At 49.6% G+C, this 26,905-nt stretch overlaps 1 protein-coding gene across 1 annotated transcript in view; it reads left to right on the forward strand.

The window, feature by feature from the left end:
- The window catches only part of huwe1 (HECT, UBA and WWE domain containing E3 ubiquitin protein ligase 1), a 191,086-nt gene that overhangs the window by 114,186 nt on the left and 49,995 nt on the right, over positions 1-26,905 (forward strand). Inside the window, exons 49-59 of the mRNA XM_038782552.1 lie at positions 2,821-2,993; positions 3,826-3,965; positions 4,113-4,188; positions 6,581-6,679; positions 10,176-10,303; positions 11,255-11,420; positions 19,826-20,054; positions 21,358-21,536; positions 22,732-22,821; positions 23,797-23,951; positions 24,193-24,253. Of these exons, the coding sequence (XP_038638480.1) occupies positions 2,821-2,993; positions 3,826-3,965; positions 4,113-4,188; positions 6,581-6,679; positions 10,176-10,303; positions 11,255-11,420; positions 19,826-20,054; positions 21,358-21,536; positions 22,732-22,821; positions 23,797-23,951; positions 24,193-24,253 (1,496 nt within the window). The remainder of the gene's footprint in view (positions 1-2,820; positions 2,994-3,825; positions 3,966-4,112; positions 4,189-6,580; positions 6,680-10,175; positions 10,304-11,254; positions 11,421-19,825; positions 20,055-21,357; positions 21,537-22,731; positions 22,822-23,796; positions 23,952-24,192; positions 24,254-26,905) is intronic.

The raw sequence follows: 26,905 nt of genomic DNA on the forward strand, positions 1-26,905 counted from the left end.
TCCATTTGCTTTCCTTATTATCTGCTGCACCTGCATGCTCGTTTTCTGCGACTCATGCATGAGGATTCCCAGATCCCTCTGCACTGTAGTCCCCCGAAGTCTCTCCCCATTTAGATAATTAGTTGCCTTCCCATTATTCCGACCAAAATGGATAACCTCACACTTATCCACGTTAAACTCCATCTGCCACATTTTGGCCCACTCTCCTAATCTATCTATATCAATTTGTGAGGTTCCTATTTCCTCATTGCAACTTACCGTCCCACCTATTTTTGTGTCAGCTGCAAATCTGGCTACAGAACCTTCTAGCCCTGTATCCAAGTCTTTAACATAGATTGTAAATAGCTGGGACCCAAGGACTGAACCCTGTGGCACCCCACTAGTTACATCTAGAAAAAGACCCATTTATCCCGACTCTCTGCCTTCTGTCTGTCGGCCAGTCTTCTATCCAAGTGAATAAATCACCCTTAATCCCATGTGATCTAACTTTGTATATTTTTTTAAATTTAGAGTACCCGCTTATTTTTTTTTCCAACTAAGGGGCAATTTAGCGTGGCCAATCCACCTAGCCAGCACATCTTTGGGTTGTGGGGGTGAAACCCACGCAGACAAGGGGAGAATGTGCAAACTCTACCCAGAGCCGGGATTTGATCCCAGGTCCTCATGGCTGCAGGCAGCAGTGCTAACCACTGCACCACCGTGCTGCCCTCTCCCTTGTGAATTAACCTTCTGTGGGGCATCTTATCCAACGCCTTACGCAAGTCCAGATATACTACATCTACAGGATCCCCATTATCCACTTTGCTTGTTACATCTTCAACGAACTCTAGCAAATTAGTCAAACATGATTTACCCTTCATAAGACCATGCAGATTCTGATGGATTGCATTCTGACTTTCCAAATTTCGTGATACTACTTCCTTAATGATGGATTCTGACAATTTCCCAACAACAGATGTTAAACTAACTGCTCTGTAATTTCCCACATTCTGCCTCTCTCCCTTTTTGAATAGGGGTGTTACATTATCATATTTCCAATCCACCGGAACCTTTCCCATGTACATGGAATTTTGGAATATTTTTATAATAATCTTTATTATTGTTGCACGTAGGCTTGCATTAACACTGCAATGAAGTTACTGTGAAAATACCCCAGTCGCCACATTCCGGCATCTGTTCGGGTACACAGACGGAAAATTCAGAATGTTCAATTTACCTAACACGTGGGAGGAAACCGGAGCACCCGGAGGAAATCCACGCAGACACGGGGAGAACGTGCAGACTCTCCATAGACAGTGACCCAAGCCGAAATTGAACCTGGGCTCCTGGCACCGTGAAGCAAAAGTGCTGACCACTGTGCTGCCAAATATTATAATCAATGGAGCCATTATCTCTGCAGACACTTCCTTTAATACTCCATATAGGCCATCCGGCCTGGGGACCAGTCTCCCTTTAATCCCAATAGTTTGTTGTTTTCCTATTGATGCATGTTTGCAACTTCAGCTGTTCCCCAATCGCAAGCAATTGCCGACCTGCTCTTTGTTCTCAGGATCTTAACTGATCATGTGGTGGTTCTAAGCTCCAGTCTTGGGATGCCAGTGCTGGATGAGACTTTGTCACACTATTTAGGGCACCCATGACATTTTAACACTCCCACGACATGTACAACACTGGGTTAGATACAGAGTAAAGCTCCCTCTATGCTGTCCCCAATAAACATTCCCAGGACAGGTACAGCACGGGGTTAGGTACAGAGTAAAGGTCCCTCTACACTGTCCCCATCAAACACTCCCAGGACAGGTACAGCACGGGGTTAGATACAGGATAAAGCACCCTCTACACTGTCCCCATCAAACACTCCCAGGACAGGTACAGCACGGGGTTAGATACAGAGTAAAGCTCGCTCTACACTGTCCCCATCAAACACTCCCAGGACAGGTATAGCACGGGGTTAGCTACAGAGTAAAGATCCCTCTACACTGTCCCCATCAAACATTCCCAGGACAGGGACAGTATGGGGCTAGATGCAGGATAAAACCCTCTCTTTACTCTGTATCACTGTCTCCATTAAATACTCTCAGGTTATCCCAATAGCAGCGGATAGATTAAGACCATATTCTGGAAGTGAAGGTCAAGGCCCAGTTTTCTTGCAGAATGATTAGTTCCATTCTTTAGGATTCTGGATGGGAACAAAGTTGGAGGTGAAGGAATAACAATTAAAGTCAGCTAAATTTGACATCCAGATGAACAGCTAGCAGATTGATCCTGCTGGTTGGGTCTGCGATGCACTGAAGAATGGGTGGTTCTACCTGTCTGGAAAGACTGATGAGCCTGGGGTTTGTCTCTGTAGACGGGGCGACCTCACTGAGGTTTTGAAAATTAGGAGGAGCTTTGACGGAGTAGGCAAAGTGGTTTGTCTTGTGAGAGACAGGAGACCTTGGAGCCCTCCGTCTCAGTCACTAATCAATTCAATCGGGAATTCAAGGGAAACGTCATTACGCAGAGAGTGGTGAAAATGTGGAACTCGTTCCCACAGGGAGTGCTCGAGGTGAATAGGTGCATTTAAGAGGGGAAGCTGGGTAAACACGAGGATAGAGAGTTGATGAGTTGAGACGGAGAGAGGTGGAGTGAGGAATGTGGCTTATATGGAACACAAAAACCAGCGTATACTTAAGGCTCATTTGCATGTTTCTGTGCGGTATCAGTTCAGGATTACTGTGGGGACATCTTCTTGTAGAGAAACGTAGAGCTATCCTGGTGATTTTTTTTTTGTGGCAAGAATAATGACCCAACTTAACTTTGTTTGGTTTTTTTTTGAAGTCCCAACATGGCAAACACAGTGAATGCTGCATTGAAGCCTTTAGAGACTCTTTCGCGCATTGTCAACCAACCTAGCAGCCTCTTCAGCAGCAAGAACACTTCAAACAAGAACAAATCGGAGCAGGACACACACATAACGAGCGGCGATGCGAACGGCAACCAGCCAGATACTGGTAAGCACTGCTCTCACCGGTAACCCGGTCAACAGAAAATTGCATTTGTATAGCCCCATTAACGCAAAACGTGCCCCAAGCACTTCAGAGAAGGGATACTCAACAAATCTTGTAATTGCGCCGTGAGATACTGGAGCAATCGATCCGGAGCTCGTTCAAAGAGGTAGGTTTTCAGCAGTAGGCTGAAGGAGAGAGAGAGAGCGAGACAGAGAGAGAATTCCAGCGCCTGGGGCCGAGGTGACTGATGCACAGAATTTAATGGGTTTGAGATGTTTAAGATGTGAATATGGTGGAGAGACTTTATGTCCTGCAGAACAAGGGGGCAATTGCCTTGAAATTAGAGCACGGCCCGTTGAGGGGTGATGTCAGGAAGCAGTTGTTCATGGGAAGGGGAGTGGTAATCTGGACCTCTCTTCAACTCTAAACTCTTCAGGGATTTGGGCAATTGAAAATTTCAGGGCTGATGTAAGAGGCAAGGGGATTAGGAGTTGTGGAACCGGGCAGCACGGTGTCACAGTGGGTTAGCCCTGATGCCCCACGGCGTTGAGGTCCCAGGTTCGATCCCGGCCCTGGGTCACTGTCCGTGTGGAGTTTGCACATTCTCCCCGTGTCTGCGTGGGTTTCACCCCCACAACCCAAAGATGTGCAGCATAGGTGGATTGGCCATGCTAAATTGCCCCTTAATTGGGAAAACAAAATGAATTGGGTACTAAATTATAAAAAAAGGGTTGTGGAACCAAGGTGGGTGGATTGATTTTAGGATGCGGATCAACCATGATCTAATTGAATGGTGGAATTTTTAAAAAACGTTTTTCTTACAACAATTGCACAGGTGAGACTGGCGAGGCTGAGGCGCAGGAAGGCCACGCCCCGACAGGTGTGGCGGACAATGATATTATGGATGGGGAGACGGAAGCGGACACGGTAGTGATAACCGGGCAGTCCGAAGTCCTAAACGCCCAGGAGATGCAGGTAGCTGCCCTCTTTCAAGCCTCCTGAGAATACCAACTGTGGCTGTTGCAGTGTTGGCGGATGCGTTTTGTCGGGCTTTGCGCGAGCACACGTCGCCCCCGTTCCACTCCATTCCTTTCTGAAGCCCCTTGTCGTTGTGCTTCCCAGGTTGAGAATGAGCTGGAGGATCTGATCGACGAGCTGTTGGAACGAGACGTGGAGACCGTGAGCAGCACCATTATCGGTAAGCCGTACACGTTGCCTGGTCCTGGAGGGCTTCCGCAGTGCGCTTGGGGCACCCTCCGTTTACTCCGCTGTTCCGGGGGATGCTGGCTGCACCACATTGTTTCCTCTCTTCTCTCGCCTCTGATTTGGGGGGGTCAAAAAGTTCAAGCGGGGTCAAAACCATTAATCGTAAAGTTTTGGATTGAAACAGAAAATATAAAGTCTTTGTTTTCCAAGAACAAAATGGTGAAATTTTCAGTGCACTTTGACCAGGCATTGTGCAAGGAATGGAAGAAGAAAGGTCTTTTTTGATGAAGGTGGAGGAAGAGTCGTGTATTCCTTGTCAAGGCAAGGGAGGAGCTACTGCCTTTATCTCACGGTTTATGCCACGTAGCGATTGCATCTGTTTTTTAGGGGTTTAATCAATAACTTCAGAGGGTAGATTAAGGGGTTAAATGCTCAAATCTGAAGGCCCAGTAGTCATGAGGGCGTTGGAATGCGCGGGCAAACGGCTGGCCAAGGCTGACCGTCCATTCATTTTCCCCTGGGGTACAAAGGCATGACAGGAAAAAGGGAGACAGCAGACTCGTCAGCACCTGGAACAAAACAAGATTGAGGTGTTGAAGACATTCCACGTCCCGGCCCCATCCCGCCCACCTAGCGTGCCGTTGTACGGCCCCTCTGATTTTGAGCAGGTAATACAGGTGACGTTCGGGCCCTGTAAGGAAGCTGAATGGGGCACCCTGGAAGAGTTGGCAGGGGGTGGGTGCCACTGTTCGCTCACCGCTACTCTGCACCATGTATTTAAGAGGGGCAGGGAGAGAGGAGGGAAGAGAAACTGGGAGGGTGGCCATCACAAAGGCCTTGCTTGTTCCTCACTGGGCCGTGACATTGACAGGGACAGTTTGGAGATGCGTGGTTCCCAAGCTGGAGAAAAAAAATTATCTTCAGAGAGAAATTTGTGGATTTTGCAACAAGGTTTTTTTGGAAAATTTAGAGTACCCAATAATTTTTTTTCCCAATTATGGGGCAATTTAGCGTGGCCAATCCACCTACCCTGCACGTCTTTGTGATGTGGGGGCGAAACCCACGCACGGGGAGAATGTGCAAACTCCACACAGACAGTGACCCAGAGCTGGGATTCGAACCTGGGACCTCGGCACCATGAGGCAGCAATGCTAACCACTGCACCACTGTGCTGCTCTTGCAACAAGATCTTGTTCTTGAGGGAGGGAGGGGGGGTTGGGTGAGAATGGTGGAATGTTTATGTAACTTCATGTATAAAATAAAATCCAGGGCACATCTTCCATATCCTGCATTCAGGCATACAAAGACGACGCTGGAGTGAGAAGACTGTTTGCCTTGCAGAATGTTGCTGAGGTGGTTTGTAACACATCCTCTGTGAAAAAGATGAATGGTTAGCTTCTTCCAAAACCCCAGTGATTTATCACTGGTGTATGCGTGTTTGCGTGCATGTGTTGTGGAGTTGTGCAAGTAATTTTTTCCCCCCTCGCTTAGTCTGCCTGATCCTCTTTTGTTGCCGTGCACCTTCCCCAAAAGCCTGCTCTCGTACCTCCGCCAATAGCCTGGAACCAGCAGCTTGGAGGCAGTTCATTCCAATTTTGCCACCTCTCACCCATCCCTGCCCCCGTCTGTTTTCTCTCCCCCCCCCCCCCCCCCCTCCACCTCCCCCCTCCTCTCTCTCTCCCACCCCTTGCCCTTCTCCCCTCCCCCACCTCCGTATTCCTTGCCCCACACGGAGAGAGTGAGGCGTGGGTCAGGTTCGGCTTCCAGAGATTCGGGAGATGAGATACCCTTCATTACTTGTTGCGCCCTTGTGGGGTGGCTCCTACCTTTGATGGCAGGTTATTAACACCTGAGTTGTTCCAGTATCATACTTGCAGAAAGCTTTAAACGGGCAGTGGAGAACAATCAGGCAATGTCACCCAAAAAAAAGCAACGATTGAGAGCCTTTCCCTGCCCTTTTTTGCCAATTCGTGGCATTGAGAGCTGAGTAAACTGGCGGGCATTGGAAGTTAAACTGATGGGCACTGGCTAACAAAATTGGTTTTTAAAAACAAAAAAGGTTGACTCCTGTTCCTTAGGAAGTTATTGCGATCTAAAAAAATACTTAAATGGGGCCAAATCCCAATGACGCGCACACTGCTCAAAGTGCACCCATTGGACTCGGAGCAAAAGTACCCTCGCCACCATAGTCCCATTCAACACTGATAAGAGGAAAAAAAAAAAAATCAAAGATCAAATCTGCTGAGTGAAAATAATGTGGATGTGAAAATTCCAAAATATCGAGTACCAAAGACGATGGTATATTGTGGAAAATGTAGAATGCACTGTCGTGGGCTTGCATTCACTTTTTCTTTGTATTTTATTTCCTTCCTCTGGCGCTACAGCTTGCAGAAGTACTGAGGATGAGTCCCAGGAGGATGTGTTGATGGATGAGGCTCCCTCAAATCTCAGTCAGGCACCCACTCTGCAGGCTAACCGAGAAGGTACAACAAAAAAGAAAAGAAAACTGTCTTTACTGCTGTGCAGAAGGAGAGCCCTTAACTACTAATCCTACATCGTCATCAATCCTTTTAAAAAGAAAAGTTCAAAATAGCTCCGTGTGTGCAGCATGCGAGCAATGGGCACTGCACAAAGCTTCGGGACGGTAAAGGAGTTGTATCTGATCATTCCCCTCCCTTCCACCCCTCCACTCTCATTTAAACCTTTCCCTTCTTCCCCGTCCCACCAGCCTGCCCTCTCCCTCCCCTCTCCTCTCCCTCCCATGCTCATCCGCCTCTCCAATAGCTGTTACATCCACAGTCATAATTCCCGTCACTTCCATCTCTCCGCTCCACCTTCACCCCTCCATTTTGTAGTCAGGCGGGCACGTTGTAGGAAACGGGATCAATAGACAGACGCCTAGGGACAAATCTATAAAGTTTTGGGCACCTTGACAGTGCTCCATTGTTTTACATGGACGCCAGTTTTCAGAAAGTGTGTTCGGACGGAGGCAATAGAAGGGGGAAAATGTGGGATGTTGTACTCGCTGTCCCAGTTCTCTAAAATGATGATGTGGTAAGGTAAAAGAGACCCTTCTTAAACTGAAAGAATTAAGTTTTCCTCCTCCCAAGGGTGAGGGTTTCAATGTCCAAACTTTTCCTGATTGTCCCTCCGTGTGTGTGTGGGTGTGTGTGTTTGTGTGCGCGTGTTACGGCGGGGGTGTCCATTAGAAAGGGCCGGCTTCACTTGCAAATGGCACTGTTGTGCTGTGGCATACGCGTCTGTTTTTGGTGACGAGGAAGAGGGAGTTAGTTTTCAGACCACAAAGGGAGTGGGGAAGGGAATGGGACAGGTTGGGTGTGCGAGCTTGTCCCATCTCCGCTATTATACGAGTTGTGCTGGTTTGACGCAGGTCGGTAGGATCAGTGCCAGAGGGGTTAAACCAGACAAACTACCAACATAAATAAATAATCTTTATTGTCACAAGTAGGCTTACATTGCAATGAAGTTATTGTGAAAAGCCCCTAGTCGCCACATTCCACCGCCTGCTCGGGTGCACTGAGGGAGAATTACCTAACAAATTACCTAACAGCACGTCTTTCGGGACTAGTGGGAGCAAACCGAACACCCGGAGGGAGCCCACGCAGACACGGGAAGAACGTGCAGACTCTGCACAGACAGTGATCCAGCCGGGATTTGAATCTGGGACCCTGCCGCTAAGTCACAGTGCTAGCACAGTGCTACCGTGCTGCCCAAATAAAAGCAAAATGCTGTAGATGCTGCAACCCTGAGATAAAACAGGAAATGCTGGGAAAACTCACCAGTTCCTGGCAACATCTGTGGAGAGAGAAAACAGAATTAACGTTTTGAGTCCGGATGCCTCTGGATAGCTAAAGAGAGGGAGAAAGATGGCAGATTTACGCTGTTTAAGCTGGAACAGAGTAGAGGGTCAGCGATAGGTGATAACTGGGGCGAGATTGGACAAAGATGTAATTGGCACAAGACAAAGGGAGTGTGAATGGTGGTGTTCAAGACTAAAGAAGATGCTGACAGAGGCATGAAGGCAAGATAGCAGAATGTGTTAATAGCAGAGCAAAGGTCTGTTTTCTTAAGTTTTGCTCTCTCAGGAGCACTGACCACTGAGATATTGGGGCAGGAGATCAGAAGGACCCGGGAAATAAATTTCCCGAGCTTAGAGCCTACATCAGCAGAGAGCTCTGTAGGGTTGTGGGGCTGGAGGAGGCTATGTTGGGGTGGTTAAGGCACCGGGAATATTTGAAACAAAGGAGAATGAGAAATCTGGCTCCCGGGTCAGTATGCCTATGTTGATTCGCGGGCCCAGGAGGTGACTTGTCACTCGGCGTGTGCGAGGATGCAGGACAGCAGAATTCCTGATGAACTGAAAGATGGGCCAGGCAGCCAAAAGCGCACTGGAGCCCTCAAAACTGGAGGGAACAAAACGCGTGTGGAGAATTTCAGCAGCAAATAAACTCAGTCGGCTAATATGGGCTTTGTCGTAGACGTAGATAGGTGTTCTGTGTGGTGGGAATATGGGGCCAATCGAATGCTTAACTCCCAAATCCAAAAGGGCACAGAAGTGGGCGGTGGCATTGGAGTACGTTTTCTGTTCTGTGTGTGTGTGGTCTGTTGCCTGTCAGGTCAGCATATGTTGCGGTTTGGGTGTAACTCTCTTGTGGTGGAACCTTCTTGCCCAGTTAGTCACAGCCAACTAAGCCTTACTCTAGCCATCCTGTTAGATCTGTCTGTGGCACGTTTGAAGGGAACAGTTCAGTTGTTGTGATCACCTCGAATGTCAGCACCTCCCAAACCTCCACTACCCAGAAGGGCAAACAGCCCCACCTCCAATCTCGTTCTCCCATTTGTGCCTTGCACAACACACCCTGACTTGACATTTCTGTCATTGGCTCATCATCGCTGCGTCAAAATCCTCGCATTCCCTATCAAACAGTTCTGAGGGAACGCCTTCCCCACACAGCCATCATATTCCAAAGGGGCATGGAGGAATGGGCAATAAACGCTGCCCTTGCCAGAGACACCTGTGTCTGCAGACTGAATATAAAGCTTGCTTCCCATTGCAGCAGCATTAGTCTGCTGGTGAGTGAGTAATACCAGTTGATTGTCCTTCACTGTTTGAACATAGGGTGCTGAGGGATATGGCGCCTAGCTTGCTGAGTGCTCGCCCAACTTACTGATTGGAGGGTGGGTGCAGAGGGACACACATGGAACAGAATAAGGCCATTGTTTCCTATATGCAACAACTGCGCATCTGGGAGGGATTGCTGAGCGTCTATAAAATCAACCTGTAGGCAAAATGCCAGTGACGGCACGATTAAACGGTGTAATCCAGTGTGAGACGAGGGGTCAGCAGTACAACTCTTGGCCCTAGACCTTCGGAGTTTCACACTGGCAAGCCCCGAATCGATTGCGTTTCAGGCATTGGCCTGAAAATATAACTAAAGCTGCCTCCCGAGTGTCCTGCCTAAGTGGGTGGGGGGGGGGGGGGGGGGGGGGGGGGGGGGGGGGGCTGGGCATTAATTCAGACTCCTCCAGAACAATGGGTGTGCTGCATTGTCTGAGCTCGCTGCCTTTCAAATGAGGCGTCCGTCCAAGGCTTCGTCTGACTGCTTGGTTGAATGTTGAAGACCCCCCGTGGTGTGATTGGAGATTGGGAGCCCACCCCTGTGCCCTGGGGGCAACACCTTCTTCCTTAATCGCCATCAGAAAAATCAGATTAACTGATCATTCACCTCATTGCTTTTTGAGATCTGCCGATGTGCAAAATTGCTGCCGCATGTACCCACATGATTGTAAGCAAAATGCTTTGAGCTGTTTGAGTGAATGATTGGGCACTGCGAGATTCAACTTCAGTTAAGTCAGTTAATTTTTGGTCCGGTGAAGTTAACTTCCAGCTAAACCTGACGTCGGGTCCAGTACTAAAAGCCCCATTGCGCCCTTTAACCACTGCTCTCCTTTCCACAGATTCTATGAATATTTTGGACCCTGACGACGAGGAGCACACACAAGAGGAAGATAGCAGTGGAAGTAACGAGGATGATGACGACAGCCAGGATGAGGATGAGGAAGAGGAGGAAGATGAAGATGATCAGGTGAAGAAGCGCCTCAAGCCCACCTCTCGCTGCCCCACTGTACCAAGTGACCACGCGCTGCAGCAGTCGTCCAATCCCAAAATGGACTTTGGTTCTCTCGCCACTGACCCCACAAGCAGGCGGCATTCTTGAATGGGTTCTTACTAACATTAGAAGCCCAACTTTTACATGCCTGTCACTGGCTTGAGGTGCCCAGCTCTTCAGACCTCCATCAGGTCAAACTGTGCTGAACACGGCACCAATTCATCGCTAATTGGTGCATACAAACCATCAGCCCACCAAGAAACTAGTCCCATTCTTCTTGGCTGTTTCCCACAACCCTTTTCCTTGAAGTGGAGGGGTTGAGTGACTCGTGTAGATTTTATTTTTTACAGCAAAGCTAGATCAGTGCATGAGGAAGAAAATAAGAGAGGGATATGTTGATAGGACTGAAATTACGGCAGCTTTTGTAGTGTATAAAAGTTTTAAGCCGCCATAGTCCCAGATGACCCTGCGCTGTTTGCCCATTTGAGCTGGAGAGCTGACTGGTGCTGATTTAACCGGAGGGTCAGCACATCTCAGGCGAGGGGCAAGGTTGAGAAGGCGGGGCCTTCATGAATAGCCTCAGCCGGTACGGGAATTGTACCTGCGCTGTAGGCCTCGCTCTGCATCACGAACCAACTGTCCGGACAAGTGAGCTAAACCAGCCCCCATGTAGTGCATAAACACATGCTTAAATCAGTTGGGCTGGAGTAGTTTTCCAGTTTATGTAGCATTCATTCACCCCCTGCCTGGCTTAGTTTCCCCCCCAGAATATCCCCTGGAAACCAGGAGATTGCAGAGTGCTGACGTGACTTGGGTCAGCACAGGGTGGGTTTCTACTCCTCGCCTGCAGAGGCAGCAATTCCGGGATGTAAAGCAATGGTCTATTTACTGGGCTGTATGTGTGTGTGCATGTGTGTCATTACCTAGGACGACGAGGAAGGCGAGGAAGAGGAAGGGGATGAGGACGACGAGGATGAGGAGGGATCAGAGATGGAGCTAGATGAAGACTACCCGGACATCGATGAGTCACTCGTCCGCTTTGACCGAGAGGATGACCTGATCATCGAGTTCGACAACATGTTCTCCACTGCAGGTAAGAGGCTCTCTTCAGTGGAGGGCCCGACCCTCGTCAGCAACAAGCCGATTCACTCGAGGCCCAACATTTGTATGACAAGGAATGCGATGCTAAACGCAAACGTGCAGCTAAAGATGAGCGGAATCGGAAACATAAAGCAATTGAGGCAACTCCCGACGGGCAGAGCGACATCTATATAAGTGTTGAAACCCTCGCTGGCTCAGATGAAGGGTGTCACTCAATGTCCCCCCCCACCTTCCTCCAATTTCAACTGTGTGATTCATGTTCTAATGCTAAATCTCTTTCTTATTTGTGCATTCCTACAAAATGTGTGGACTTGTTTATTTTATTTTGAAGAGTGAAATGTACGAGCTATTTTGCCGGTAGATTTGAATTTGGTAAACAGGCAAAAACAGAAGTCTGATCCAAAGCTGTAGTTAACCAAATCTTGAGCGCCAACAGTAAGGGCCGAATCTTGGGGATGGAGGCATCAGAGTGAAGCTGTTTGTGTAGGTCTTTATGATTTTGGGAGGGTGTGTGTCTGTCTTCACTTGGAAATGGCACTGCTGTGCTGTGGCATTTACCTTTTTTTTTGGTGACTAGGGGAGGGAGTTAGTTTTCGGACCACAAAGGGAGTGGGGAAGGGAATGGGACAGGTTGGGTATGCGAGCTTGTCCCATCTCCGCTATTACATGAGGGAGAGGAGCTGTTGATTGGGGATGAAGCTTTTTTATTGAACGTAGATTACAACTATGTGGCAAGTTGGACAGATTGGGACTCCCTAAAATGAGGACCCACCTGTGCAAGGTCAGCAGTCCGATAAGAAATTCAGGAGAAACGTTTTTACCCGTAGAGTGAGCAGAGTGGAACTTGCTCCCGCAGGGAGCGGGTTGACATGAATGGTTTTGATGCATTTAGGTAAGAAGTCTTACAACACCGGGTTAAAGTGCCAACGGTTTGTTTCGAATCACTAGCTTTCGGAGCTTTGCTCCTTCCTCAGGTGAATCCATGGGGAAGACTGTGCTCACCCCAGTCCAATGCTGGCATCTCCACATCAATGCATTTAAGGACACGGGGTTAGGGTGGAGAGAAACTGGATATGCACGTGAGGGAGAAAGGAATAGAAAGATACAGGTATAGAGGGGTGACAACTGTAGGGGGCATCTCTGAGCATTGATGGAGGGTGTGTGTGTGTCTGCGCGCGCCCGTGTGTGTCTGCGCGCGCCCGTGTGTGTCTGCGCGTGCGCTCGTGTGTGTCTGCGCGCGCGCTCGTGTGTGTCTGCGCGCGCGCTCGTGTGTGTCTGCGCGCGCGCACTCATGTTTGCGCGCCCCTACGCTGTGAATGGAACAAAGTTCCACTGACATTTGAAATGGTGGATGGTTGGTTTGGCGGAGAGGGAGGAGATTGTGACGGATCCATGGAGGGGGATGGGGAGGGGTTGTGGTAGTCAATGTGTGCGCACACTCTAGTTACTGATAAGCCTCTAACTGAACTAAGCAACCAAAAGCATGCGTTTGTTTTTTTCACTGTCAGCCGATCCCTTCCGTGGAGACAGTCTCTTTGGGAGTTTTGGTGCAGCTGCCAGCCGTACATTTCACCTCCCTGTAGCAGTGCACGATGAAAATAATGGCAGTAACAGCAATGGTAGGACTGCAGCTTCTATTCTGCTCACACCAGCTCTAGAAGTTAACTCTCCGTGGTGACGTGGCGTTAGGTTGGCAGAACGTTTGGGTTCTGCGCAGTGTTTCTAAATGATCGGTGGTCCCTGGGTTGGCGGGAGGGGAGGGGGGGGGTGTCAAATCGTCAACCCCACTTATCAACAATGGGGCCTCTTCCCGCATCTTCTGGGAGACTTAGTTAATGGCCAATTCACCATGTGTGTTTTTTTAAAGTTTTACCTCCTTTTTGTCTTCAAAAGGAGGCTATCCGGCTCTTCGGGTTTACACTGGCTCTATCAGAAAGCAATCTACTTAGTCCCACTCCCTGGCTATGTGCCATTTTCTTTTCCAATTCCCATTGAACTGAGCCTGTATCCGCCTCCCAATGCGGCAGCACTTTTCAAATCCAAACCGCTGGTCTGTTTCACCCCCTCTCTTGTGTCACCTCTGGCTGCTTTTCCAACCACTTTAAACCTGTGCCTCTGCTTAATGATCATTCAATCGGAAGACGTTCCTCTTCACTGACTCTGTCTAAGCCCTTGCTGATTTTAAATAGTCGTGGAGAAGTTTAAACCTGCTGCATCTCAGAAAACATTGGCGGTGCAAAGATCATTGTTTTGTTCAGATTTGAAACTGGCACTAATTGCAATCCGCAAATGTACCAATGTTTTGTTTGGCAACTCAGCTAGTGGGACCTTTACTACCAATGGTGAGGTTTGCAGCTGGTCGCTTGTAGATGTTCTGTTGTCAACTTGGTGGGTTTCCCGCCAAAGTAAACATCAGGAAAGCACGGGGATCTCATTAAAGAAGCTTCTCGTTAACAGCTCCTGTTTCTTAATAATAATCATTTTATTGTCATAAGTAGGCTTACATTAACACTGCAGTGAAGTTACTAGGAAAATCCCCTAGTCGCTACACTCTTGCTCGGGTACACAGAGGGAGAATTCAGAATGTCCAAATTACCTAACAGCACGTCTTTTGAGACTTGTGGGAGGAAACCGGAGCACCCGGAGGAAACCCACGCATTCACGGGGAGACCGTGCAGACCCCGCACAGACAGTGACCCAAGCCGGGCATCGAACTTGGGACCCTGGAGCTGTGAAGCAACAGTGCTAACCACTGAGCTATCGTTTCTTATCCATCCTTCTAGATTCTGTCTTGCCACGTCAGAAACTGCTCACCGTCTGAGTGTCGGTGTCTCGCCCCACTGGATTGCCTCAGTGTCAGTCATGGTGTAGAGGTAATGTCACTGGCCTAGTAATCCAGAGACCCTGGCTCAGGGGTGGGCAAACTTTTCCGTGCAAGGGCCACATTCAGAAATTCACAATTCACAAAGGGCCGCATAGTATATTAAGTAAAATAATTGCTTCACCCGGTTATGATTCTGGGCGCCTCATATAGAACATAGAACAGTACAGCACAGAACAGGCCCTTCGGCCCTCGACGTTGTGCCGAGCAATGATCACCCTACTCAAGTCAACGTATCCACCCTATACCAGTAAGTAACCCAACAGCCTCCCCAATTAACCTTAAAAAATTTTTTTTTAAAAAAGCAGAAATACCTTTGGCGGGCCGCATGCGGCCCACGGGCCGTAGTTTGCCCACCCCTGCCCTGGCTGATTTTCTGCGGGACACGGGTTCAAATCCCACCAGGGGAGCTGGTGGAATTTGGGCGTCTCTGTAACCATGACAATGAAACTTTTATCAATTGCCGTAAATACCCATCTGGTTCACTAATGCCCCTTTAGGGAGGGAAATCTCCTGTCCTTACCCCGGTCTGGCCTACATGTGACTCCTGACTCCCACACTGCGCTGTGTTTGACTCTTCACTCTCCCTCTGAAATGGACCCAGCAAGGCACTCTTATATCAAAATCTAAATATGTAGGTTCTGCAACTTTTTAGATGGGGTGACTTGACCGGTGTCTCATTCTGTCAGTGGCAGTTCACGCATCTGCAGAGCCCACACCAGCTGAGGTCCCGACGGAATCAACCGCACCGTCTGCCACCTGGAGTCTGTGAGACAACTCCGTTGGAGTTGGTGAGGTGTTGGTGGGTGGGCGAGTGCCATTTGGAAACCTGAATGCCAAAACAGGATGGCGTGTGGCATGGAGGGGACCGTCCAGGTGGTGATGTTCCCATGTGTCTGCTGCCCTTGTACTTCTAGGTGGTAGCGATCATGGGTTTGGAAAATGCTATTGAAAGAACCTGCTGTTGCAGTGCATCTTGTTGATGCTGCCACTGTGTGCTGGTGGTGGAGGGAGTGAATGTTTAAGGTAGGTATCTGGACAAATGAGAGGTCTAATACAGGTGGGAAATATGCAGTATATTGCAGAAATCTCACTGGAACAAAGGCGGTTGAGGGGTGACTTGATTAGAGGTCTACAAAATTATGAGGGGTATAGACAGAGTGACTAGTCAGAGACTTTTTCCCAGGGTGGAAGGGTCAATTACTAGGGGGCATAGGTTTAAGGTGCGAGGGGAAAGGTTTAGAGGAGATGTACGAGGCAAATATTATTACACAAAGGGTAGTGGGTGCCTGGAACTCTCTGCCGGAGGAGGTGGTGGAAGCAGGGATGATAGTGACGTTTAAGGGGCATCTTGACAAATACATGAATAGGATGGGAATAGAGGGATACGGACCCCGGAAGTGTAGAAGATTTTAATTTAGACGGGCAGCATGGTCGGCGCAGACCTGAAGGGCCGAAGGGCCTGTTCATGTGCTGTACTTTTCTTTGTCCTTTGAAACTGTGCCTAATTATTTCCCAGCCCCTCTGTTTTGTGTGATCAATTTTTCTATTTGTAACACCACAAAAATAATTTGGAAATAGCATGAACTCAAGGGGTTAATTTTGTTTGCACGCCCTCAAAGCGTGGGTGGAGGGTTGCAACATCGCCATCACCTGGACAGTAAAGAGAGAGATGGAGAAATGAAGGTTTTACAGGACAGACACCGCATTATTGTTTCACATGGGTCCCAGAGTCTAGAATCAAAGTTCGATGAGGCATTCCCTGCCTTAGTAGATGATCTTTCACCTTCTGGCCAGCCTGCGTTATTAAATGCACATTGTCTTTGCGTAGCTGTCTTTGAATTTGGGTTGTACTGCCCACAGACGGTCATTAGTCACTCATCGGAGATAACGAGGTGTGAGTTTTTAAAAAAACTGCCAAGTGGCTTTTATTTGGGGGTCGTGGACAGACATAGATGCAGCCATTGTTCAGTTTTAACATTTACAGCAAATTAGCATATAACACAAAAACATACTGTGTGAGGTCTTCGCCCCTCACATTAAAACAAATTAGGAAAACATCATCGCAAATTAGTGCCAGTTTGATACCCAGCTCAAATAAAATTGAAGAACTGTATTGAAGTATCTGGTGGAGTTTGTTTATTGTACTTTTCCCCCGATATCTAAGCCTGTAATTAGTTGATTGTAGTTCTGGAGAATTTACCCTCTGTGCAATATTCTAACACATGGAGGAATCTCTCTCTCCTCTGTGTATTTGTGTTTGCTTAATGGACCACCTCTTGTTTGGGGCCTCTCAGGTGACGGGATGCCTTTTTTTTTAAACCTCAACCCCTTCAATTGGGGATGGGATGCGAGTGTGTTTGAACGCATGCCTAGACCATCAATTCAGACCGAACTGAATTTGTTCGCTATTACCTCTCCTTTCTTGGCCGTGTTGTGTTCTCCGCTCCTCATCTCACTGTTCCAGTTTGGTCTTGTTCTGGTATCATGGCTTTATTTTCTGTTCTATTTTTTGTCCATATATTTTTCCCTCCTTTGTTTTATCTTCTTCCCTTCTCTTCCCCCTCCCCCCAACTATTTTGCCATCCTCCCTTGTCCTAAATGGGGACTGGGGGGCTGTTGATTCGCCCTACTCCCTGTTCTATGAGACTGCTGCTGACGAGATGCCCATGTAGCCACAGGAGCATTGTCTTGATTTAGATGCTATCTGAGCGCAGTCCCTCGCCCTACTACAAATATCCAGTGCGGATGTGATATCCCAAATACCCAAAACAGATTCAAATAAGATTTTCGTGTTTGCAGTACTCAGAAACATAAAATCTTTTAAACAAAAAAAATAAGCCGTGTTTGTCCTGGACAGTCACAGTAAAGCACGGGAAACGAGAAATGTTTTTTTTAATATAAATTTAGAGTACTCAATTATTTTTTTTCCAATTAAGGGGCAAGTTAGCGTGGCCAATTCACCTAAACTGCACATCTTTGGGTTGTGGGGGTGAAACCCACGCAGACACGGGGAGATTGTGCAAACTGCACACGGACAGTGACCCAGAGCCGGGATCCAACCTGAGTCCTCAGCGCCGCAGACCCAGTGCTAACCACTGCGCCACATGCCACCCCTGCGAGAAATGTTAAACGTGGCCACTTGATTGGAGTGTTTAATTCTCATCTCCCCCCCAATCCCCCCATTGTAGTTTTAGTAACACTGCGTATTAGAGGTGCGAGTGACAGACATTTTGTTATCAAACACACTTCCTGGTGAAGGGGCCGTTCTGATTTTGGAAAGTCGTTGCTAAAGGGGCCTTGTCCAAAATTTAAATTGAAGATGTCTTAAAAATCAAATGATTGCGAGGAGGTCTGTAGCAGCTCCGAGGAACCACAACTAATGGAACTTCGCGAAACGTCAGCTGCGTCCAGGTCAGGCAGAAACCGCCGACTGGAGCTTTTGGTCGTCAGAGCCTGGTGTGTGCGGCAGCTCCTGCCCTTTAACAGCTGATCCAGCAGCAGGCCGAAGCCGTTCCTGACCTCCGCTGCTCAAACTTTCAAACGAGGCAACGGGCTGAGTAAGGGCCCAGCAAAGCGCCAAGCCTGCAATTTATCTCGTGCAGTTGGACAAGACCCCTTGGACTTGAGAATTCGCTCTTGCTAAATGTTGATGCGCATTAAGAATCTTATCTGGTCTTTCAACTCTGGGTTGGTCTAGTTTTCTCTTGGAAGTGGTAACCTTGCGTGGTGATCAAGGGGAGGGTCTCAAAAGACTTGCATTGGCCTCAAAGCTAACAGGCAACGGCTGCTCCACTCGAGCAGCTTAATGTTTCAACTTTGGCATTTTATTTAGTTCTTTAACCCTAAGTCCCTCTTGGCAGATATGGCATGACTTAGCTGAGGGAGTATTGTGTCTGCACCAAAGCCTCAGCTGACTTTCTGTTCAAGGCCAGAAGATGACCAGGTTCACTGCGTGAATACTGTGTTCCACATGAGGGATCTCCGCTCCTACCTAACGCCTCATTTCCCTATGAGGTTGAGATCTCTGAACTGTAAAGCCTGCTGGAACAGCATGGGATGTGTGCAGGAAGAGAAGTAGGCCACTTAGCCCCACCCGTCCTTCTTTTCCACCCACTGACTATGATTGGCCTACATTTTACGTCCGTTTACTCCCTATCCCCACCTCGCGGAGCACAAAAATCTACCAATCTCCTTCCTGAAAGTTTCAATTGATCCACAACCTCCTTGCGAGGTGGAGGGGGTACCCTTGCTGTTATTTTGTGGCCTTGCTGATTTGTGTGTCATCCCGGGGAGCACAATGTGCAAGCGGCAGATATGCAAACGTTTTGAGATTCTCCACGTGGTTCTTTACAGAAGGCTTTAATGAAATATATACAACCCTGGATGTGCTAAGGACGAGGCATCTAATCTCAACGGAAGAGCGCAGCATCAGCCCACTGCGACACGACTGCCCTTGTTCAGCCGTGCCGTGTGTTCGCTGCAGTACCTCACAGTTGCCTTTTAATTGACAGGCTTGTTGGGAAAGGGTCAAGGAGAGAGTTAACAGCAAGTTAGAAAGCTGTCCCTTCAGCTACATGGGGTTGAATCCGAACTCTGAAGTGCTGGCTTGTAGCTTTCTCCTCTGCATGGGCTGGGTGAACAAAGAACAATGAAAGTCACAGCACAGGAACAGGCCCTTCGGCCCTCCCAGCCTGCACCGATCCAGATCCTTTATCTAAACCTGTCCCCTATTTTCCAAGGATCTACTTCCCTCTGCTCCCTGCCCGTTCATATATCTGTCCAGATGCATCTTAAATGATGCTATCGTACCCGCCTCTACCACCTCCGCTGGCAAAGCGTTCCAGGCACCCACCACCCTCTGCGTAAAAAACTTTCCACGCACACCTCCCTTAAACTTTCCCCCTCTCACCTTGAAATCGTGACCCCTTGTAATTGACACTCCCAATCTTGGAAAAAGTTTGTTGCTATCCACCCTGTCCATACCTCTCATAATTTTGTAGACAATTGACCGAGAAAATTGTGTAAATTCAGGGCAGTTTGGCAGAAAATTGTGAATCGACCTCCATCAACAGGAGAGCGGGCGGTGTCAATCCAGCAGAATCTTAACTCTTTAATCTATCCCAGTGCTGTAACTGTCCTGGAAGTGTTTGATGGGGGACGTTGTACCCAATAGATATGTTCTCTCTACCCTATACTGACATCCCATATCTTGCAGGGAAAAAGTTCTCTCCTGTTCTACACCCTTACAACTTTAAAGGAATTGGGTTTACTTTGAATTAATAAAATAAATTGGATCCAGCAGTGTTTGGTGAAATTACAGGTCAGCTGTGTGGTTCTGTGGCTTAAATCTGTTGTAAATAGAGATTTCAAAGATCTAAGCCATGTTGATCTTTGGAGTTGCTGAGTTTTGATTGCTGTGATTCCCTGTCCCAAAACTGATCGCTCCGTGACACACAATATAAAGACTGCAAATAGAGACGCTTCCCTTTCTAACTTTTCTCTTCTATTCCTAGCGGATATACCCCCGGCCCCGGGTAACATTCCTGCCACGCACCCGCTCATGGTTCGGCACGCGGATCACAGCGCCCTGACTCTGGGCACGGGATCCTCCACCACACGGCTTACGCAAGGCATCGGGCGCAGTCAGCGGGCCATCCGGCCGTTTGCTGCCAACACGGGCCACACCATCCATGTGCATTACCCTGGGAACAGACAGCCTAACCCTCCCCTCATTCTGCAAAGGTAAATTATTAAAACTGCGGGTCCCATCCGAAGGAAGCGCATTGGTTTGTAAGTTCAATGTTTTTCAGCTGCTTTCCGTGATTGCAGCAAGATCCGTTGCTTCTGTGACTGATTGGTAGCGCTCTCGTCTCTGAGGGTCAGTGCTGAGGGAGCTCCGCACTGTCGAAGGGTCAGTGCTGAGGGAGCACCGCACTGTCGAAGGGTCAGTGCTGAGGGAGCACCGCACTGTCGAAGGGTCAGTGCTGAGGGAGCTCCGCACTGTCGAAGGGTCAGTGCAGATGGAGCGCCGCACATTCGGAGGGTCAGTGCTGAGGGAGCACCGCTCTGTCGAAGGGTCAGTACTGAGGGAGTGCCGCACTGTCGAAGGGTCAGTACTGAGGGAGCGCCGCACTGTCGGAGGGTCAGTGCAGTTGGAGCGCCGCACTTTCGGAGGGTCAGTGCTGAGGGAGCGCCGCACTTTCGGTGGGTCAGTGCTGAGGGAGTGCCGCATTGTCGGAGGGTCAGTGCTGAGGGAGTGCCGCACTGTCGGAGGGTCAGTGCTGAGGGAGTGCCGCACTGTCAGAGGGTCAGTGTTGAGGGAGCGCCGCACTGTCGGAGGGTCAGTGCTGAGGGAGCGCCGCACTGTCGGAGGGTCAGTGCTGAGGGAGCGCCGCACTGTCGGACGGTCAGTGCTGAGGGAGCGCCGCACTGTCGGACGGTCAGTGCTGAGGGAGCGCCGCACTGTCGGAGGGTCAGTGCTGAGGGAGTGCCATATTGTAGGAGAGTCAGTACTGAGGGCGCGTCACGCTACCGAAGGAGGGTTAGCTCTGAAGTTGCGCCACACTGTTGGAGGAAGGGTCAGTGCTGAGGGTGTGCTGCGCTATCGGAGTGAGGATCGGTCCTGAGGGTCAGTGCTGAGGGAGCGCCACGTTATTGGAGTGAGCGTCAGTGTTGAGCGAGCGTGCCACACTGTCGGAGGAGGAGGCTTAGGGAGCGCCACTATCTAACTGTGGGATCTTGCTGTGTGCAGTTTCCTTCGTTACAATAGTGACTGCACATTTAGTTTGAGATGTCCTGAGTGGGTGAAATGTGCTGGATAAATGAAAGTCTGTCCAACCTTTTCTTGCCCTATTCTCGGGCTTCTGTATCTTTATAATAGCAGCTGGAGCCTGTGCGTATTACGTGTGGTTTAACCGGGATCAATACAAGTTGGGTTTTGTTCCTCTGCTTTTGAATTCTGTTGCTCCCGTGATGAACTGCGTTGTTTGCTATTGTCCTATTTCTGACCCTATTAACCTGTGCCCTGGCTTGTTATCGCATGCAGATTGCTTGGGCCCTCGGCCGCAGCGGATATCCTCCAGCTCAGCAGCAGCCTGCCCCTGCAGAGCCGCGGCCGCGCCAGGCTGCTGGTGGGCAACGATGACGTCCACATCATTGCCCGATCGGATGACGACCTCCTGGACGACTTCTTTCACGACCAGACAGCCACGACCAGCCAAGCAGGTGAAGCAGCGAATCGGAAGCGAGCCAGGCATCATGGAGATTTCAGGGCTGGGCAGGGCAGCGGTTCGGGGGCGGTGACCTGGATCCTGGGGCTTCAGAGTCCCACCATTTCTGGAGCGATTGGGGGGCGGGGGATTGTAAGTGGCTTTGAGATGAATTTGTAAGCCGGGGGGGGGGGGTCCCCCATGCGTCTACTGCCCCTTGTCCTTCTCGGTGGAAGATGTCATGGGTTTGTACGGTATTGGCAAAGGGACCTTGGTTAGTTACTGCAGTGCATTTTGTACATGGTGCACACGGCTGCCCCATGTGTCGGTGGTGGAGGGAGTGAATGTTTAACTTGGTGCTTTGATGGCATTGAGCTTCTCGAGCGGTGTTGGAGCTGCACAGATGCAGGCAAGTGGGGAATGTTCCATCACATTCCTGACTTGGCTTTGTGGATGATGGAGAGGCTTTGGGAAGGGGGAGAGAGGCTTTGGGAAGGGGGAGAGAGGCTTTGGGAAGGGGGAGAGAGGGTTTGGGAAGGGGGAGAGAGGCTTTGGGGAGGGGGCAGAGGCTTTGGGGAGGGGGCAGAGGCTTTGGGAAGGGGGAGAGAGGCTTTGGGGAGGGAGGAGATGCTTTGGGGAGGGGGCAGAGGCTTTGGGGAGGGGGCAGAGGCTTTGGGAAGGGGGAGAGAGGCTTTGGGGAGGGGGAGAGAGGTTTTGGGGAGGGAGGAGAGGCTTTGGGGAGGGAGGAGAGGCTTTGGGAAGGGGGAGAGAGGTTTTGGGGAGGGAGGAGAGGCTTTGGGAAGGGGGAGAGAGGCTTTGGGAAGGGGGAAGAGAGGCTTTGGGGAGGGGGCAGAGGCTTTGGGAAGGGGGAGAGAGGCTTTGGGAAGGGGGAGAGAGGCTTTGGGGAGGGAGGAGAGAGGTTTTGGAGAGGGAGGAGAGGCTTTGGGGAGAGAGGCTTTGGGGAGGGAGGAGAGGCTTTGGGGAGGGAGGAGAGGCTTTGGGGAGGGTGGATGGCACCCTGGATGGTGCTGCACACTCTGTTCCGCACGAGGGAGACCAGGCTGGTATTATGGGCTCAGCTCTTTGACAGGAGTGAAAGCCAGTGATCTTCCAACTCTGTGAGGCAAATATGTTGCCATTTAAGTTGAGAGAGTGCTTCGCCGCTGTGGCTCTTTCAACCGCATCGCTTATAATGCTCCTCTTTTCTGCAGGGACCCTGTCGAGCATTCCGACTGCACTGACGCGCTGGACTGAGGAATGCAAAGTACTGGATGCAGAAAGCATGCACGACTGCGTGGCAGGTGAGAATTTGTCAGTACTTGCGGAGGAAACATTTACACCTGAGGAACAATGATGGGAAAGCAGGAGGAGGGCAAATCCAGCGGCCACGTTTCAATTCCCCTCCCGCTTCCCACATGCCAGCTTGTGTACAGTGCCGCAGGTGTCTGGTGTCCTGCAGCATTTGTCGGAGAGCCTGTTCACCATGTGTGCGGCCTGGCCTCTCCTCCTGGACAATGCTTCAGAGCTGAATTTGCCCACAGGCCTGCAGTTTGCGTACGCGCCACTCGCACACAATCAGGCCCGTGAGTCACCTGTCCCCCTCCCAGTCCGGAGAAAGTTTAATTCCTCCCGACACCCTAAGCTAAGATCAGATGACTCTAATCCTTTTTATGTCATACTTGGCATGTTAACAAGCCAGTGTTCGAACTAAGGCCCGCACAAGTCACCAAGACTCGAAGCTTAAGCACTAAGTACGGACTCCAATGGCCGGGACCACAGGCACAAGATTTCTTTTGACTGGGTCTCTGGTCTGAAGGCAGGTACCAGGCAGGTGACTGTATTCTTGAAGATTTGCGTGTGGCACTTGTCACGTTCTTATCTCAATACATTCGGGGATGTGGGGGGGAATGCAGTGAGTAATGCTACAGGACTAGTAATCCAGAGGCCTCGGCATATGACACTTTTTACAGCAATCAATAATGGTTTCTTGGTCATTATTACTGGGGCTTGGATTCTGAGTTCAGGTTTGGGCATGGGGCCTGGACCCATGAAATTCTGAAACAAAGGTGTTACCAATTGAGGTTGAGCTGGCATCTGCCCACTGCAGGACGGTGACGTCCTGAGTGATTCATTCACTGGACCCGCTTGAGAGTGGATGTGACGGAGCAGGTGGGACAAAGGTCAGCATCTCCTATCCTTGCGGAGGGAGGGAGTGACGGCTCAGGGGTCTGGAATACTGCACTATTAACTCTGGAATCCTCTCCCAATTGGCAAAGTGGTGAAGCTGCCCATCATCCAGCACCTGGAGTCACTGCGTGACGAGGAGTTGGAGGAGCGGAGGGAGAAGCGCCGTAAGCAGCTGGCAGAGGAAGAGGCCAAGCGAGAGGAGAAGGCCAAGGAGGAGAAGGAGAACAAGGAGCAGAATGCGCCGGTGAGTGATTTGAGACGGTAGCTGTTACGTGGGCTCTCCAGGGTGGGGGACTGCAAGCTGCACTCCCCAATTGGTCCGAAGACATGTTAATCCTGTGTCTGTCCCTTTTGCTGGATGTTAAACACTTCACGTTTAGACTGAAGTAGCGATCCTGGAAAAGCTGTTTGTGTGGGCGATTTCATTCATTTGTTTTGTTTACACTGGGATGCCACTGGGCTAACTGTTGTCCCTGTTTGTACAGCAGGCTGCGGGTTCCACCAGAGCGACCAACTCGTCTGTTCAAAGTGACAAGAGTCAAACAGGTTTGTGTCTGTTCAAGGTGACGAGTCAAACAGGTTTGTGTCTGTTCAAGGTGACAAGAGTCAAACAGGTTTCGATCCCGGCTCTGGGTCACTGTCCGTGTGGAGTTTGCACATTCTCCTTATGTTTGCATGGGTTTCGCCCCCACAAACCAAAGATGTGCAGGGTAGGTGGATTAGCCACATTAAATTACCCCTTAATTGGAAAAAATGAATTGGTTACTCTAAATTTAAAAACAAAAAAAGAAATTAATGCCAGGATGTGCTTGTGTGCTCTCTGATAAGCAGACAGCAATGCTGGGACTTTAGCTGGGAGCAAGCAGTGCATCGTAAGGTCCAGTGCAGGAGGTACTAAGCCTGCAGTGAGAGAGCAGTGTGCCGTCAGAAATCAGGTGAAGCTCTGACTTTGTGCTTCTGTCTGTTCCCCACGTGACCTCACTGCTTTGTCACATTGGAATTCTCTCCTGGTATGTTTCTTTTATGCTAACGTGTTCACTCTTCAGTGTTAATCATCGCTGACTGGTTGGAGATGGAATGGTGCCCTTTGGGATGAGGTAGTAGGTTGTATAGTTTTAGGGTCATACCCGATCTCGGAGTTAACTATACAATCTACTGTCTTTCCTACGGTGGCAAACTGGCCTGCCAAACCTCCAAGGCTGCGCGCTCTTCACATGCACTGTTGGGAAGGTTGTATGTATAGATGCTGTTCCTTTTCTTTGAAACTGTCACAACAGGCTGACAGGTTATCTGCCCGATTTCTACTCGCCCACAAGTACAGCCGCTGCAAGCAGTGGGTTGTGCAATACTGAGGGAGTGCTGCATTGCTGGAGGTGTGTTGCCTTTCAGATGAGGTATTGAACTGAGGCCCAGTCTGCAGGCCTAAGGACTATTGGAAGAAGAGCAGAGTTGGTCGTGTCCCCCCCCCCCCCCTACTCCCCCATGTCTTGCGGCCAATACTTACCCCATAATGTGCATTACCGACAGGACAATCAGCTCATCATCACGTTGCTTTTTGTGGGCACTCGCAAATTGGCAGCAGTATTTCCGACATTAAGCACTGGCTACAGGACTGAGAGGTTTATAACTGTCAGGGTAGGGCTGGTCTTGTCGAGCAAGGCAAGGTTGAATAAGGTGACCTGATCGAGGTCTTAAAACGATGAAAGGGGTTCCAATAGAGATGTTTCCACTTACGGAAGGCACTCCGAATTAGTGGGTCACCAATACCAGACAGTTACTAACAAACCCAAACAGTGGGTTTACGTTGGGGTGAATTCTAGGAGAAACGTCTTTACCCAGGGAGTGGAGAGATTGTGGAACTCGCTCCCACAGGGAATGATCGAGGTGAATAGCAGAGATGTATTTAAGAGAATAAGTTGGATAAACACACAAGGGCGAACGTTCTGTGACAGTTAAGATGCTGAGTGAGGAGGGAGATAGTTTTGTCTGGAGCACAAGCACAGACAAACTGACCGAATGCTCTTGTTTCTGCGCTTTTAATTCCTTCTGGCGCACCTGAAGAAGCACTGTGGGAGTTTCCGAACTCCAGGAAAACACTTTGTAAAATGAAAGTGTCAGATTTCTGCTGAGACTTCGGGTCGTGTTTGGATTTGACCTCCTGGAAGAGGAGTGACTGATTCGATATGCTTCGGCATGCTGAGGTAGTAGGTTGTATAGTTGTAGGGCAGTGATTTCCCCCTGTTATTTATTTTTCTACGTTGCCTGCTTGGAGATAACGATACAACCTACTGCCTTCCTCGCTGAGCAGTCAAGCAGCCAACAGGGGAGAACACTGCTTTAATACCAATGTTTGGAAGGTGGGATTATCAAGGTGCAGTCTCAGAGCTTCAGGTGGGAAATGTTAAAACAAATCGTCTGCCACTCTTAACTGGTTTTTGACTTTTTAAATTCTCATTCAAGTGCAAATGCGTGTTCAGGGAGTCAGCAGTTAAGCGACCCTAAGACATCCCTAGCACAGATTGAATGCGGAGTACAGCTCCTTCTACACTGTCCCCATCAAACACTCCCAGGACAGGTACAGCACGGGGTTAGATACAGAGTAAAGCTTCCTGTACACTGTCCCCATCAAACACTCCCAGGACAGGTACAGCACGGGGATAGATACAGAGTAAAGCTCCCTCTACGCTGTCCCCATCAAACACTCCCAGGACAGGTACAGCACGGGGTTAGATACAGAGTAAAGCTCCCTCTACACTGTCCCCATCAAACACTCCCAGGACAGGTACAGCATGGGGTTAGATACAGAGTAAAGCTCCCTCTACACTGTCCCCATCAAACACTCCCAGGACAGGTACAGCACGGGGTTAGATACAGAGTAAAGCTCCTTGGACACTGTCCCCATCAAACACTCCCAGGACAGGTACAGCACGGGGTTAGATACAGAGTAAAGCTCCCTGTACACTGTCCCCATCAAACACTCCCAGGACAGGTACAGCACGGGGATAGATACAGAGTAAAGCTCCCTCTACACTGTCCCCATCAAACACTCCCAGGACAGGTACAGCACGGGGTTAGATACAGAGTAAAGCTCCCTCTACACTGTCCCCATCAAACACTCCCAGGACAGGGATAGCGCGGGGTTAGATACAGATTAAAGCTCCCTCTACGCTGTCCCCATCAAACACTCCCAGGACAGGT

This window comes from Scyliorhinus canicula, chromosome 21 (genome assembly GCF_902713615.1).
Source record: "Scyliorhinus canicula chromosome 21, sScyCan1.1, whole genome shotgun sequence".
NCBI lineage: Eukaryota > Metazoa > Chordata > Chondrichthyes > Carcharhiniformes > Scyliorhinidae > Scyliorhinus > Scyliorhinus canicula.